The sequence below is a fragment of the Pelophylax lessonae genome (assembly GCF_965119305.1).
Source record: "Pelophylax lessonae genome assembly, chromosome: 8".
Classification (NCBI taxonomy): Eukaryota; Metazoa; Chordata; class Amphibia; order Anura; family Ranidae; genus Pelophylax; species Pelophylax lessonae.
In genome coordinates this window covers 18,417,016-18,431,466 of record NC_138775.1, presented here as the reverse complement: position 1 = coordinate 18,431,466, position 14,451 = coordinate 18,417,016, and the positions used below count along the sequence as shown (strand labels likewise).

Here is a 14,451-nt window from a genome sequence, read left to right as displayed (position 1 = left end):
AGGACGTCATTGCCGACCTTTGAAAATATTAGTTGCCTAGTTGTCATGCTAACCCTCTATCCTCTTAAGAAACATGGAGGACGTCATTGCAGACCTATGAAAATAGTAATTGCCTAGTTGTCATGATGACCCCTTTATCCTCTTAAGAAACTGGGAGGACATGATTGCTGACCTCTATAAATAATAGTTGGCTAGTTGTCATGATGATCCTTTATCCTCTTAAGTAACTGGGAGGACATGATTGCGGACCTCTGAAAATAATAGTTGCCTAGTTGTCATGATGACTCTCATCCTCCAAAGAAACATGGAGGATATCATCGCTAACCTCTGAAAATGTTAGTTGCCTGGTTGTCATGACCCAATCCTCCAAAATCACATTGAGGATATCAATGCTGGTCATCGATGACCCATTGACTTTAATAATTTTATTCACTAACCTGGAACAAATCTAAAGATACGAAATCCTGACTTTTCTCCAACTTTCCTAACCTGCATACTTATTCCAGGTCAGTGATTAGAAAACATTGGAGCCAGAAAATAAGCGTAGCAGCCAGGCATCTAGCATTTCCAGAAGGAGGTCACGGCCCCCTGTATTCCTCTCATGACACAAACATGGCATAACATGAGCAGTTATTGGAAGAAATAAGTGGGATCCTACCTCCAGCAGGTGAGGAGTTGGGTTGAAGCCACACATATTGCACACTTGCTTTTTACACGACGTGCAGCTGTTGTAATTGGCGGGCTCAGAGGATCCCACATTAAGTTCTGTTTTACACAATGGGCACATGACTTTCGGCACTTCCTTTGGCTTGACATGGTCAATCTTTCCCGGCTTGTGAAGAGGGGAGCTCTCTGTTCTGCTTGGTATGGCAGAAGCTGGTCCCTGGCCTTTCGTGCCAATGTCCTTGCTGGCATCACTAAAGACAATTTTTGGAGAAACTTTGCTTGGGGACGCCTGGCTCTGTGGGGCGGTTTCAGGGACAGAGATAAGTGTGCTTGCCTGGTTCAGGAGGGAGGCTCCAAAGCCAAACAGTTTACCAGTGAGCCCCTCCTGGCTTTGATCCTGGGGCCCGTGGGAGGAAGGAGCCGGGGTTTTTGCTGGAGAACTTCCTGGAGTTTTTCTCTGCTCTGCCGGTGACGGTTTCATCTGAGATTGTTGAGAACTCCTCGGAACGTCCTGGGGGCCAGCCGGTTTAGGGTGTCCTTGGCTGGTTTGTTCTCTTGGGTGGGCGGGTTGAGGTTTTCCTTGCTGACTTGACATAGCTGGACTGTGAAGGCTTTCCATCGGCATGGTCCCCAGAGAAGTTTCTGACACATTTCTCATCTGGGACTTGTGTGCAGTTTGGGGCTTGTGGTGCATTTGTTGTTGGGTTTGGGAGGGTGGGATATTCTGCGCTTGTGGCTTTTGCTGTACCTGTTGCGGATGGGGGGACTTTTGCTGAAGATTGCTGAGAATGGGATCATGGGACTGAGCTGGCGGAGGCCCCTGTTGCTGGGAGTGCGGCTGAGTGCGGTGCTGCGGTGGGGTTTGTGGCTGCTGAAGCTTTTGGGGTTGCATATGGTGCTGCAGTTGGGGCTGGGAAGGGGGCTGTGATTGTGACTGCGGTGGGGAATGGGACAGCGGTAGCTGATGAAGAGACTGGGACATGGTCGGAGGTTTCATTTGTTTGGCTGGAGATTGAGAAGGAGACAGAGGAGAGTGCAGTTGCTGCTGACTCTTTGATCTTGTTGCAGTTTTCATATCCATCCCCAGAGCCCTCTGCATCTGGCAGTTCAGGCACAGCCATTCTTTCACCTGTGGAGAGAAGACAGAAGAGTTAGCGACCCTCCCAAGTCTGAAAATCCACCCTATGCTTCTTACAGAGCCTGCCAGAGGGGATGATTGTGAGTGGAAGAGAGCCGCAACTAGCAGGGACTGAAGGCTGAAATGGGGTCCTTGAGTGTAACGGTGCCTTCCATACATCTTTCCTGTGCTAGTGGAAGCCTTTGTTGACCCGTCCTTTAACCACTTAAGCCCCGGAAGATTTTACCCCCTTCCTGACCAGGGCCTATTTTGCGGTTCGGCACTGCGTGACTTTAACGGACAATTGCGCGGTCGTGCGACGCTGTACCTAAACGAATTTTGCGTCCTTTTTTTCCCACAAACAGAGCTTTCTTTTGGTGGTATTTGATCACCTGTGCGATTTTTTGATCATGCGCTATAAACAAAAAAGAGCGACAATTTTGCAAAAATAGCAATATTTTTCACATTTTTTTTATATGAAATTCCCCCAAAAAAATGTAAAAATCTAAATTTTTTAACATTTTCGGCCAATTTGTTTTATGCTACATATGTTTGGTAAAAAAAAAAAAAAAAAAAAAAAATCGCAAAAAGCGTATTTCGATTGGTTTGCGCAAAAGTTATCGCTTTTACTAACAAAGGGAAAGATTTTTGTCATTTTTGTTGGTTTTTTTTAACGCGTAATGGCGGTGATCTGCGATTTATTTTGCGGTACTGCGACATTGCGGCGGACAGATCGGACCCTTGACTGACATTTTTGACACTTTTTGGGTTACCAGTGACATTACTACAGTAATCAGTGCTATACATATGTACTATTACTGTAAAATTACACTGGCAGTGAAGGGGTTAACTTTTTCCGAGAGGGAGGGGTTATGTGTGTCCCTAGGGGCGTGCTTCTAACTGTGATTGGCTGTGGCTTGATGTGTAGGAACAGTGATCAACAGTCCTACATAGTAGAACCGTATGATCATTGTTTCTACACAGGGGAGAATGACAGGCGGCTTGTTTACATCAGCCGCCTGCCTTTCTCCCTCTGCACCGACGATCGCCGAGTGACCGGCGGACATCGGGTCCGCCGGTCACACGCGCGGGGGGGGGGTCCGTGACCGCGCGGGAGCGCGCCTCCGGGGGCGCGAGCTCGCTCCCTAGACCCTCACAGGCTAGCGACGTAGATCTACGTCACTCTGCCAGTGAGGGGCTGACTGCCGACGTAAATAGTCGTGCGGCGGCCGGCAAGTGGTTAATAGGGGAACATCAGGTACTTCTCAGTTACAGAAAATATAATATAGAGCCAAAGCACAACAATGATATTCTGACAGAACAATCTGTACCAGCTATTCTCAACCAGGGTTTCTCTAGAGCTTGCTAGGGGTTCCTTGAGCTGTGGCTGATTGATCTCAATTGTTTATGGTGCCTACATGGTTCCAGAGCCAATGCCACTTTGCTCAGTCAGAGGCATACCACCAGTGATCTTTTTTAGCTATCTTTAAGGGTATCATTCTGACCACCACTGTAAGAGCGGCTTTCTTACCACTGACCACCAATGTAAGCCACATTTTTCCCACTGACCCCCAGTGAATTGATTTTCGTAGGGGTTCCCCAACACCTGAAAATGATTACAAGGGTTCCTCTAAGGCAGTGGTCTCTAAACTGTGGCCTCTGGGCCAGATGTGGCCCTTGGCTTGCTTTTATCCGGCCCATGAGACACTATTCCTGTAACTGACACAAATGGTGGGGTATCATTCCTCCCACTGAAACCATTGATGGGGCATTATTCCTCCCACTGATACCAACAATGAGGTACTGTTCCTCCAAGTCATACCAACAATGAGGCACTATTCCTCCCACTCATACCAACAATGAGGTACTATTCCTCCCACTCATACCAACAATGAGGTACTATTCCTCCCACTCATACCAACAATGAGGTACTATTCCTCCCACTCATACCAACAATGAGGTACTATTCCTCCCACTCATACCAACAATGAGGTACTATTCCTCCCACTCATACCAACAATGAGGCACTCTTCCACCCACTCATACCAACCATGAAGCACTATTCCTCCCACTCATGCCAACAATGAGGCACTATTCCTCCCACTTATGCCAACAATGAGGTACTATTCCACCCACTCATACCAACAATGAGGCACTCTTCCACCCACTCATACCAACCATGAAGCACTATTCCTCCCACTCATGCCAACAATGAGGTACTATTCCACCCACTCATACCAACAATGAGGCACTCTTCCACCCACTCATACCAACCATGAAGCACTATTCCTCCCACTCATGCCAACAATGAGGCACTATTCCTCCCACTTATGCCAACAATGAGGTACTATTCCACCCACTCATACCAACAATGAGACACTATTCCTCCCACTCATACCAACAATGAGGTACTATTCCTCCCACTCATACCAACAATGAGGTACTATTCCACCCACTCATACCAACAATGAGGTACTATTCCTCCCACTCATACCAACAATGAGGTACTATTCCACCCACTCATACCAACAATGAGGCACTCTTCCACCCACTCATACCAACCATGAAGCACTATTCCTCCCACTCATGCCAACAATGAGGCACTATTCCTCCCACTTATGCCAACAATGAGGTACTATTCCACCCACTCATACCAACAATGAGACACTATTCCTCCCACTCATACCAACAATGAGGCATTATTCCTTCCACTCATACCAACAATGAGGTACTATTCCTCCCACTCATACCAACAATGAGGTACTATTCCACCCACTCATACCAACAATGAGGCACTATTCCTCCCACTCATACCAACAATGAGGCACTATTCCTCCCACTCATACCAACAATGAGGCACTATTCCACCCACTAATACCAACAATGAGGCACTATTCCTTCCAATCATACCAACAATGAGGCACTATTCCACCCACTCATACCAACAATGAGGCACTATTCCTTCCAATCATACCAACAATGAGGCACTATTCCACCCACTCATACCAACAATGAGGCACTATTCCTCCCACTAATGCCAACAATGAGACACTATTCCTCCCACTCATGCCAACAATGAGGCACTATTCCTCCCACTCATGCCAACAATGAGGCACTATTCCTCCCACTCATAACAACAATGAGGTACCATTCCTCCCACTCATACCAACCATGAGGCACTATTCCTACATTTCCTAACTGAAATGTGTAAAGCATTATCAGAATGTATTTTATTATATATATATATATATATATATATATATATATATATATATAAAGTATATAAAGAACTTAAATCTGCACACTTAACTATGCTAATGCTGATACCGAACCGTTAAATGATCAGTCCCAAGATAGACCCGGTCTGCTGGTCATCTGAAATCTCTACTACCCTGCCCAGAACTTTCTAGATATGAGGCCATGAATTACCAAAAATATAAAAAAAACGTACATATCGAAATCCAATATCGGTAGCAGGACTTCTGGGGTGGCTCTGAACTGTCTAAGACTGGCCATACAAGCTTAGATATTCTTCAGTTCAGCCTTACGTAGATAAGGAATATCCTCTGTGGGTTATTGTATTTAGACAGCCAAGATTGGATGCAATCACTGTTTGGCCAATAATTTCCACCCAGCCTAGTCGATTTTTACATTGACTTTTGTCGAGCTGTGTGGTGCCTATTAAGAAGGAATCGGCATAAATTTGAGCCGTAAAAAGGGGCTGGCTTAGGGGGTTTGTTGACCTTTACCAAAAAACTGCCTATGCGGATAAGGGGTGCCTGTAGATAAACACAAACTGTGTGGATTTGAGCAAAGATAAAGTGGTTGTAAACCTCAGGCATGAAATAAAGCATATCCCTCTATACTGTGTACTTGTCCAGAGCACTAAAGCCCCGTACACACGTACCGATTGTCGGCCATAAATATTCGGCCGCCGAACGATCGGCCGATTGTCGGCTTGTTAGTATGATGCTTCCGACAACGACTTTTCGGCCGAACAGAATCGGGTGTGCAGGCTATAAAATGTTTGTTGGCCGTCACCAGAACGGCCGATTGTTCGCCAGTCAATACAGAATTCGGCCGACAGACAGCCGATTAGCAAGACTGGGCATGCTCAGAAAAGAAAAAACACAGGGAAAGTTAACCATCACATGACATCACTTCTGCAGTCGGCTGTTGTTGGCCGACAAAATTCGTGTGCAGTATTTTGCACTTTTCAGCCGACAGGACAGCACCAGACAAAAGACGGCCGATCGGTCGGCCGACATTCGGTACGTGTGTACGGGGCTATAGTGTAATTTCTGTCTGCTGCCTTCATCTGCTATCAGCATGAGTCACTTCTGACAAGTTTTCCTGACACCAAGAGAAAAACAGTGACAGGGGAGGGAGCTTCAGCACACAGCCTGTGATTGACAGCCTAAGTGCTGTTTATCTGTGCTGTGTGAAGGGGGAGGGGGTGTCCATTCCCTCCCCTCCAAAAAGGCTCTCAGACCTCTCCTCCCTGAGATCTTCAGAGTGTAATTTAGGCTCTCTGCCTCCTGCTTTCCAACAGCTCAGACAAGTTTTATACATTTTGGACCTTAAAAAGGTGTAGAGAAGGGAAGACTTCAGATAAACAGGTACAACTTATGCAGGAGCATTTGTTTCATCTCTGTGTATCACCTGCGGCCAGTCACTTCACTGGGTGTACTTAAGGGTTTACAACCACTTTAAATAATGTCCTTGCTATAGGTATCGAGCATTTACTTACTTCCCGAAGCCTGGCTGAAAAACTCCCAGAGATGGCATCATACCATCCTGCCTTGTTGCTAGGATACTCCTGGCTGATTAAAACACCCTCACAGGCGCTCTCTCCCCCCCATCACAGTAGCTCTGAGCTCAGTTGTAAGAGAAGCTCAGTTGGAACCACAAGGCCATTACATGTTCATGCTCATAATTATGAGCAAAGGCTCAATACAGAATGAGTATTAGTGCCCATGCATAAACATATTAGTGTGTGCACAAGAAGAAATGTGCATATGCACGTGGGCACGCACACACGTGCACGCACTGGCGCCAAATGGCCTAATTAGGCTGGACTATGGCATGAACAGATTGCTGTGTGGTCTTCAAGCTGGTTCCTGTTTTACCTGCTCCTTGACCTGCTATATCTGCCTACCTGTGCTTGACCTGGTTTGCACTTGACCATTCTCTGTATTCCTGCCTGCCTATTGTGACGGCAGCTTGTGCTCTGACTCTGCTCCTGTCTTGTGCTTCTGCGCCTTGCTGCCCGACTGTGTACCAACTCCAGCCTGTATCCTGACTCTGCTTCCATCTTATGTTCCTGTACCTTCGCTGCCCGGCTGTTGATGACCTTTGGCTTGTGTCTCGCTACGCTTCCTGCCTGCTGATCAAGCTTCACCGTGTTCCACTTCCTGGTTCCTGCCTTGTAATCCGCAGTCATCTGCTTCCTGCAAACCTCAGCTGGCACTGCCTGTTATACCGGCCCTCGTGCCACTCTGTGTCCTCACACCTCCTGTTATCACTACCAGGGGTGTTGGACAAGAGGTGCAAGAGAAGCCCCCTCTACAGCTCAATCTCCACCAGGTACATGACCTCAGTATAGTGGACCACACATGTGCTGGGGTTTGAGAACTCCCTCCTGTGATGGTGGGGTAACAGCTGGGAGTGTCCTAGCAACGTCCTAGCAACAAGACAGGAAGTAGGGATTCCACCTCTGGAAGTTTGTTTGGCCAAGCTTCGGGAGGTATGTAAATGGCCTACACCTATTGCAAGGGCATTATCCAATTAAGCATTATTTTGACCCGTATAGGTCTAGCTTAAAGGTTTAGTTCAGTTCACATATACTAAAAAAACTTATATGCAGGTGAGGGACCACCTGTAGATGAACAGAAACTGAGCAGCTTTGAGCAAAGTTAAACAACGCCCTTGCTATAGGTATCGGCCATTTATGTACCTTCCGAATCCTTGCTGAAATACTTGGCATCATCCTATCCTGCCTTGTTGCTAGGACGTTGTTAAGACTCTCCCAGTTGATTTAAACCCACTCGCATGCGCTCTCTCTCCCCTGTCGCAGTAGCTCTGAACTGAAATATGCTGTGATGCGAGAGATAGTGGACCACACATGTGCAGGGGTTTGAGAATTATCTCCTGTGATGGTGGGGTTTAGCAGTAATAACCGCGAGATTCTTAGTAACGTCCTAGCAACAAGGCAAAAAGGAGGGGTGCCGCCTCTGAGTTTTTCGGCCAGGGTTCAGGAGGTAATGTACGTAAATGGTATACACCATGGGTGTCCAACCTTTTGGCTTCTCTGGGCCACATTGAGTGTAGAGAAATTTTCTTGGGCCGCATATAAAATATATACTATAGTTAAGGTATATAAAGTAATAAAATGCTGCCGCGCCCTTCCCGCGTCGCCGCACCCTCCGCACTAATTTAACACAACTAGAGGATGATCAAATGAAATGAAATCAGTATACAGAGGTTTACTTCTTCTGAGAGATAATAAAGGAACATTCTAACCACCATCACCACTTCAGTGATTTGAAGTGCTCATGGTGGTAGGAGTCAGAAACACTTCACATTCTCCCCTCCCCTCCGAGGCAGCCTCTGCCTACAGTTAGTTGGAAGCTGCTGTGGCCGTGCCCCCAACCTGACTTCCTTCCTCCCCAGCAAAAAAAAAAATTGTAAGGGGGCAGTGGGCCGCATTGCCTGCGGTTCCGGGCCGCAGGTTGGACATGCCTGGTATACACTTATAGCAAAGGAATTATCCAACTGTCTGAACAAAAAAAAAAGTGCAACGCCCAGATTCCCCACGGAGGTGGACTGACCGTGCTCCTGCTCAGCATGTCTTCTCAACACTAATGGAACATAGAGATATAAAGTAAAGAGACGGCAACTCGTCCTTCCGAAAAAGTCACTTTATTACATCGTGTGGAGTGTAGAAGTACAGCGGCTTACACGTTTCAGCAACACGCTAGAGCTGCACGATTAATCGTTGAAAAAAAAAAAATCTATCGCGATCTTGATTCACCCCCCTCACGATCTTAAGGCCCCTTTCACACATGCGGACCGTTCAGATCCGCCTATTAGTTTTTCAGGCGGGTCTGAAAGGTATCAGGACAATATCCCCCCGGAAAACATCCCCCTGGACATAATCCCCCCGGATAATATTCCCCCGGGACAACATCCCCCCGGATAATATCCCCCCGGAAATAGGGTTACGGTTAGGGTTAGAGGGTTAGGGTTAGAGTGGGTTAGAGTGGGGATATTGTCCAGGGGGGATGATGTCCAGGGGGGGATGTTGTCCGGGTGGGATGATGTCCAGGGGGATGTTGTCCGGGGGGATATTGTCCGGGGGGATATTGTCCGGGGGGATATTGTATTGTTCAGGGGGATATTGTCCTAGAATTGTCTGAACGGATGCCCCATGCATCTCTATGGGGCAGCGGATGTCAGCGGAGACATGTCCGCTGACATCCGATCCGGTCCGTCAAATCCGGACGGATGGAAACCCTATTTTCCATCCGTCCAGCGGATCAGATCGGATGAGAATGGACATAAATGTGGAAGATAATAAGCGTATGAGAATCGCGATCTTTATTCTAAGCATAAAAATTGTGGTTCTAATTTTATCCAGAATGCTGCAGCTCCATGATACGCCTTGATCATAGGAGTAGTTATGGCTATGATGAGGGTTTACTGCCGAAACGCGTAAACCACTCTACGTTTACACTCCACTCGATGTGTTAAAGTGACTTTTTTGGAAGGACGTTGCCGGCTCTTCATTTTATACCCCCATTATCCACCTTTAGTCAGAGCTGCACAGTTTGTGTTTATTTACAGGCCCCCCCGACCTGCATAGGAAGTATTTTTGGTAAAGGTGAACTGACCCTTTATTCCTAAGTCTATGGAGAGAGAGAAGTGGGGGTGGGAGGAGAAGGAAGGAAAAGGTGGAGAAGGGAGGGAGAGTGAGAGGAGAGCAGATGAAAGGGGGGGGGGGGAAGTGGGGCAGAAAAAGGGGGGGTGAGAGAAAAGAAGGTGGAGAAGGGGGTCAGATTCCGATGCGGAGCGAGAAGACGCACTGACACCTCTCCAGTGTGAAATTCCTCTCTGCTCCGCTCTCCTCTGAACACTCAGCCGCATTCTGTTGATACATGAAATATTTGCCCCCGGGAGACTCTCTGTGATACAATAATGTATGAATTAAGTTAATTAAAGAGGCTGTGTGAAAAGAAGACGGCTTGTGATTACTGGAATCCCCGGGACGCAACGCGCCTGCACAAATATTGACATATAATACCGTTTACAGGATAATCGGCATCTCTCACACACCGCGCTATGATAAGCAGGACAAATACAAGAGATCTACAAAGAAACATGCTCTGGTCACAGCTCTGACATCACATTGTTACAGACATCCCAGATTACAGCACAGTGCTAAGAACTGTACAGTCACTACGAAGAGCACCAAACGTACTGCAGAAAATCTCACCATTGTGGGAGGGGCAGAGACACTAATTAAAAGGAAATCTCACCATTGTGGGAGGGGCAGAGACACAAACTACTGTTGGCAAATCTCACCATTGTGGAAGCAGCAGAGACACGCTACTGCAGGGAATCTCCCCACTGTGAGAGGGACATAGACAAACTACTGCAGGAAATCTCACCATTGTGGGAGGGGCAGAGACACAAACTACTGCAGGAAATCTCTCCATTGTGGGAGGGGCAGAGACACAAACTACTGCAGGAAATCTCACCATTGTGGGAGGGGCAGAGACACAAACTACTGCAGGAAATCTCTCCATTGTGGGAGGGGCAGAGACACAAACTACTGCAGGAAATCTCACCATTGTGGGAGGGGCAGAGACACAAACTACTGAAGGAAATCTCTCCATTGTGGGAGGGGCAGAGACACAAACTACTGCAGGAAATCTCACCAATGTGGGAGGGGCAGAGACACAAACTACTGAAGGAAATCTCTCCATTGTGGGAGGGGCAGAGACACAAACTACTGAAGGAAATCTCTCCAATTATGGGATGGGAATAGATAAACTACTGCAGAGAAATCTCACCATTGTGGGAGGGGCAGAGACACAAACTACTGAAGGAAATCTCTCCAATTATGGGATGGGAATAGATAAACTACTGCAGAGAAATCTCTCCATTGTAGGAGGGGCAGAGACACAAACTACTGCAGGAAATCTATCCATTGTGGGAGGGGCAGAGACACAAACTACTGCCAGGAAATCTCACCATTGTGGGACGGGCAGAGACACAAACTACTGCAGGAACTCTCTCCATTGTGGGAGGGGCAGAGACACGAACTACTGCAGGAACTCTCTCCATTGTGGGAGGAGCAGAGACACAAACTACTGCAGGAACTCTCTCCATTGTGGGAGGGGCAGAGACAAACCACTGCAGGGAAATCTCACCATTGTGGGAGGGGCAGAGACACAAACTACTCAAGGATATCTCACCATTATGGGAGGGGCAGAGACAATACTTCCAGGAAATCTCACCATTGTGGGGGGCAGAGACACAAACTACTGCAGGAAATCTCACCATTGTGGGAGGGGCAGAGACATAAGCTATTGCTGGGAAATCTCACCATTGTGGGAGGGGCAGTGACACAAACTACTGCAGGAAATCTCTCCATTGTGGGAGGGGCAGAGACACAAACTACTGCAGGAAATCTCACCATTGTGGGAGGGCCAGAGACAACCTACTGCAGGAACTCTCTCTATTGTGGGAGGGGCAGAGACACAAACTACTGCAGAAAATCTCTCCATTGTGGGAGGGCCAGAGACACAAACTACTGCAGGAAATCTCTCTATTGTGGGAGGGGCAGAGACACAAACTACTGCAGGAAATCTCTCCATTGTGGGAGGGGCAGAGACACAAACTACTGCAGGAAATCTCACCATTACAATTACTGCCCATTTCAAAAGCGTTAAAATGGAATTCAGAATCCAAATCAGTTCCATCGGGGGCACTAAGAACAGTAAAGGCTGTGAAAGTCTCCAGATTTCTTTATTTAGGCATAATGCAGATGGTTAATCCCCTTTAATCTTTTCTGTGGTTTGCGCTGGCTGCAAATTTGCAACAGTTTACTATAACCAATCACCCCCTCTAATAGTGTGCGGTCACAACAGCTATCCAATGTGACAGCCCCAATTATAGCAGAAGGTTAACAAGTCACCATACACATGGATAACCACAGAAATCTGCAACGTCACTTCAATAAGTGCTACAGAAAGACTGCAAGATGGCAGCTCAGATTACACATTTCCATTTACAGAAATTCCAATCCCACTAGACCTGGAAAAGCTCATTTACCATCATGTAATAATCCATGGACCACCAAACGCTGCAATGTCGTCACCCACGCAAATCTCATAGGACAACTCCCGTGTCCCATAGTCTGGCCCCATATCCTCACTGTGCACAGCACACTAAAGAGCACCTATCACTCACAGAATACATAATAAGAATAAATATCGGAGGGAGTTTACACCATGGATTTCCTCATAAGTCATTAACTGCCCCTTTCCTCCGAGATCTCGCCCCCATACTGCGTACACGCTGCTGAGGATGCTGCTTGCTGTTTCCTGCATCTGGCTACAATGTCAAACATCTGAAAATAGAATTTTCTGTGTCGGTGCACACAATAGATGTCTGCTGTATGGGTAGGAGGCTTTGTTGTTAGGAGTTTGACGGATTGGGGAAAATCTACAGATCAGCCGGCATAGCTGCAGCTAACAGAACCATATGGAAGCGCACTGATAACGTGCTTGTGATGTGTCATAAAGATGCCTAGTGGAAATTACATCCATGGTGGAAGTGTGATTCCTTTTAGTAGAATCGCAGTGTCAACGGACAGACCCCAATGTCTGTGTACAGACCTCAATGTCCCATTGTCAATGGACAGACCCCAATGTCAACGGACAGACCTCAATGTCCCAATGTCAATGGACAGATCCCAATGTCTGTGTAAAGACCTCAATGTCCCAATATCAACGGACAGACCCCAATGTCAACGGACAGACCTCAATGTCCCATTGTCAATGGACAGACCCCAATGTCTGTCTACAGACCTCAATGTCCCAATGTCAACAGACAGACCCCAATGTCTGTCTACAGACCTCAATGTCCCAATGTCAACGGACAGACTCCAATTTCTGTGTACAGATCTCAATGTCCCAATGTCAATGGATAGACCCCAATGTCTGTGTACAGACTTCAATGTCCCAATGTTTATCCACAGACCCCAATGTCTGTGTACAGACCTCAAGTCCCAATGTCAACGGACAGACCTGAATGTTCCAATGTCAACGTACAGACCCCAATGTCTGTGTACAGACCTCAATGTCAATGGACAGACCCCAATGTCCCAATGTCAACAGACAGACCCCAATGTCCCAATGTCAACAGACAGACCCCAATTTCTGTGTACAGACCTCAATGTCCCAATGTCAACGGATAGACCCCAATGCCTGTGTACAGACCTCAATGTCCCAATGTCAACGGACAGACCCCAATGTCAACGGACAGACCCCAATGTCAATGGCCAGACCCCAATGTCAACGGACAGACCTCAATGTCCCAATGTCAACTGACAGACCCCAATGTCTGTGTACAGACCCCAATGTCCTAATGTCAACGGACAGACCCCAATGTCTGTGTACAGACCTCAATGTCCTAATGTCAACGGACAGACCCCAATGTCTGTGTACAGACCTCAATGTCCCAATGTCAATGGACAGACCTCAATGTCTTTGTACAGACCTCAATGTTCCAATGTCAACGGACAGACCCCAATGTCCCAATGTCAACGGACAGACCCCAATGTCCCAATGTCAACGGACACACCCCAATGTCTGTGTACAGACCTCAATGTCCCAATGTCAACGGACAGACCCCTATGTCTGTGGACAGACCTCAATGTCCCAATGTCAACGGACAGACCTCAATGTGTGTACAGACCTCAATGTCCCAATGTCAACGGACAGACCCCAATGTCAACGGACAGACCTCAATGTCCCAATGTCAACAGACAGACCCCAATGTCTGTGTACAGACCTCAATGTCCCAATGTCAACGGACAGACCCCAATGTCTGTGTACACAACCCAATGTCATCGGACAGACCCCAATGTCAATGGACAGACCCCAATGTTTATGGAGAGATCCAATGCCTCTAGCAAGATCCCAATGCTTACGGAAGCAGAGCAATGATTATAAACAGACTGAACCTCTATAGACAGACCCTGATATTTATAGATGGACCCCAAAGTTGACGGACAGACCCCAATTTCAATGAACAGACCCTAGTGTTTATGGACAGGCCCAATGTCTATATGCAGATCCCAAGGTTTACTGGAAGCAGCGCAATGATTATAAACAGACTCAACATCCATAGGCAGACCCCAACATCTATTGATGGACCCCAATGTTGATGGACAGATCCAATGTCTATATGCAGACCCCAAAATTTATGGAAGCAGCGTAATGATTATAAACAGACTAAACATCTTTAGACAGACCCTAACATCTGTTGATGGACCCAAACTTGATGGACAGCCCCCAATGTTCATGGACAGATCCAATGTCTATATGCAGACCCCGATGTTTACAGAAGCAGCGCAAGGATTATAAACAGACTCAACT

At 47.1% G+C, this 14,451-nt stretch overlaps 1 protein-coding gene across 1 annotated transcript in view; it reads right to left on the bottom strand.

Moving 5' to 3' along the window:
* Positions 1-14,451, bottom strand: part of BSN (bassoon presynaptic cytomatrix protein) — a 220,681-nt gene that overhangs the window by 136,503 nt on the left and 69,727 nt on the right. The window contains exon 3 of the mRNA XM_082265336.1: positions 659-1,795. Within this exon, the coding sequence (XP_082121462.1) occupies positions 659-1,795 (1,137 nt within the window). The remainder of the gene's footprint in view (positions 1-658; positions 1,796-14,451) is intronic.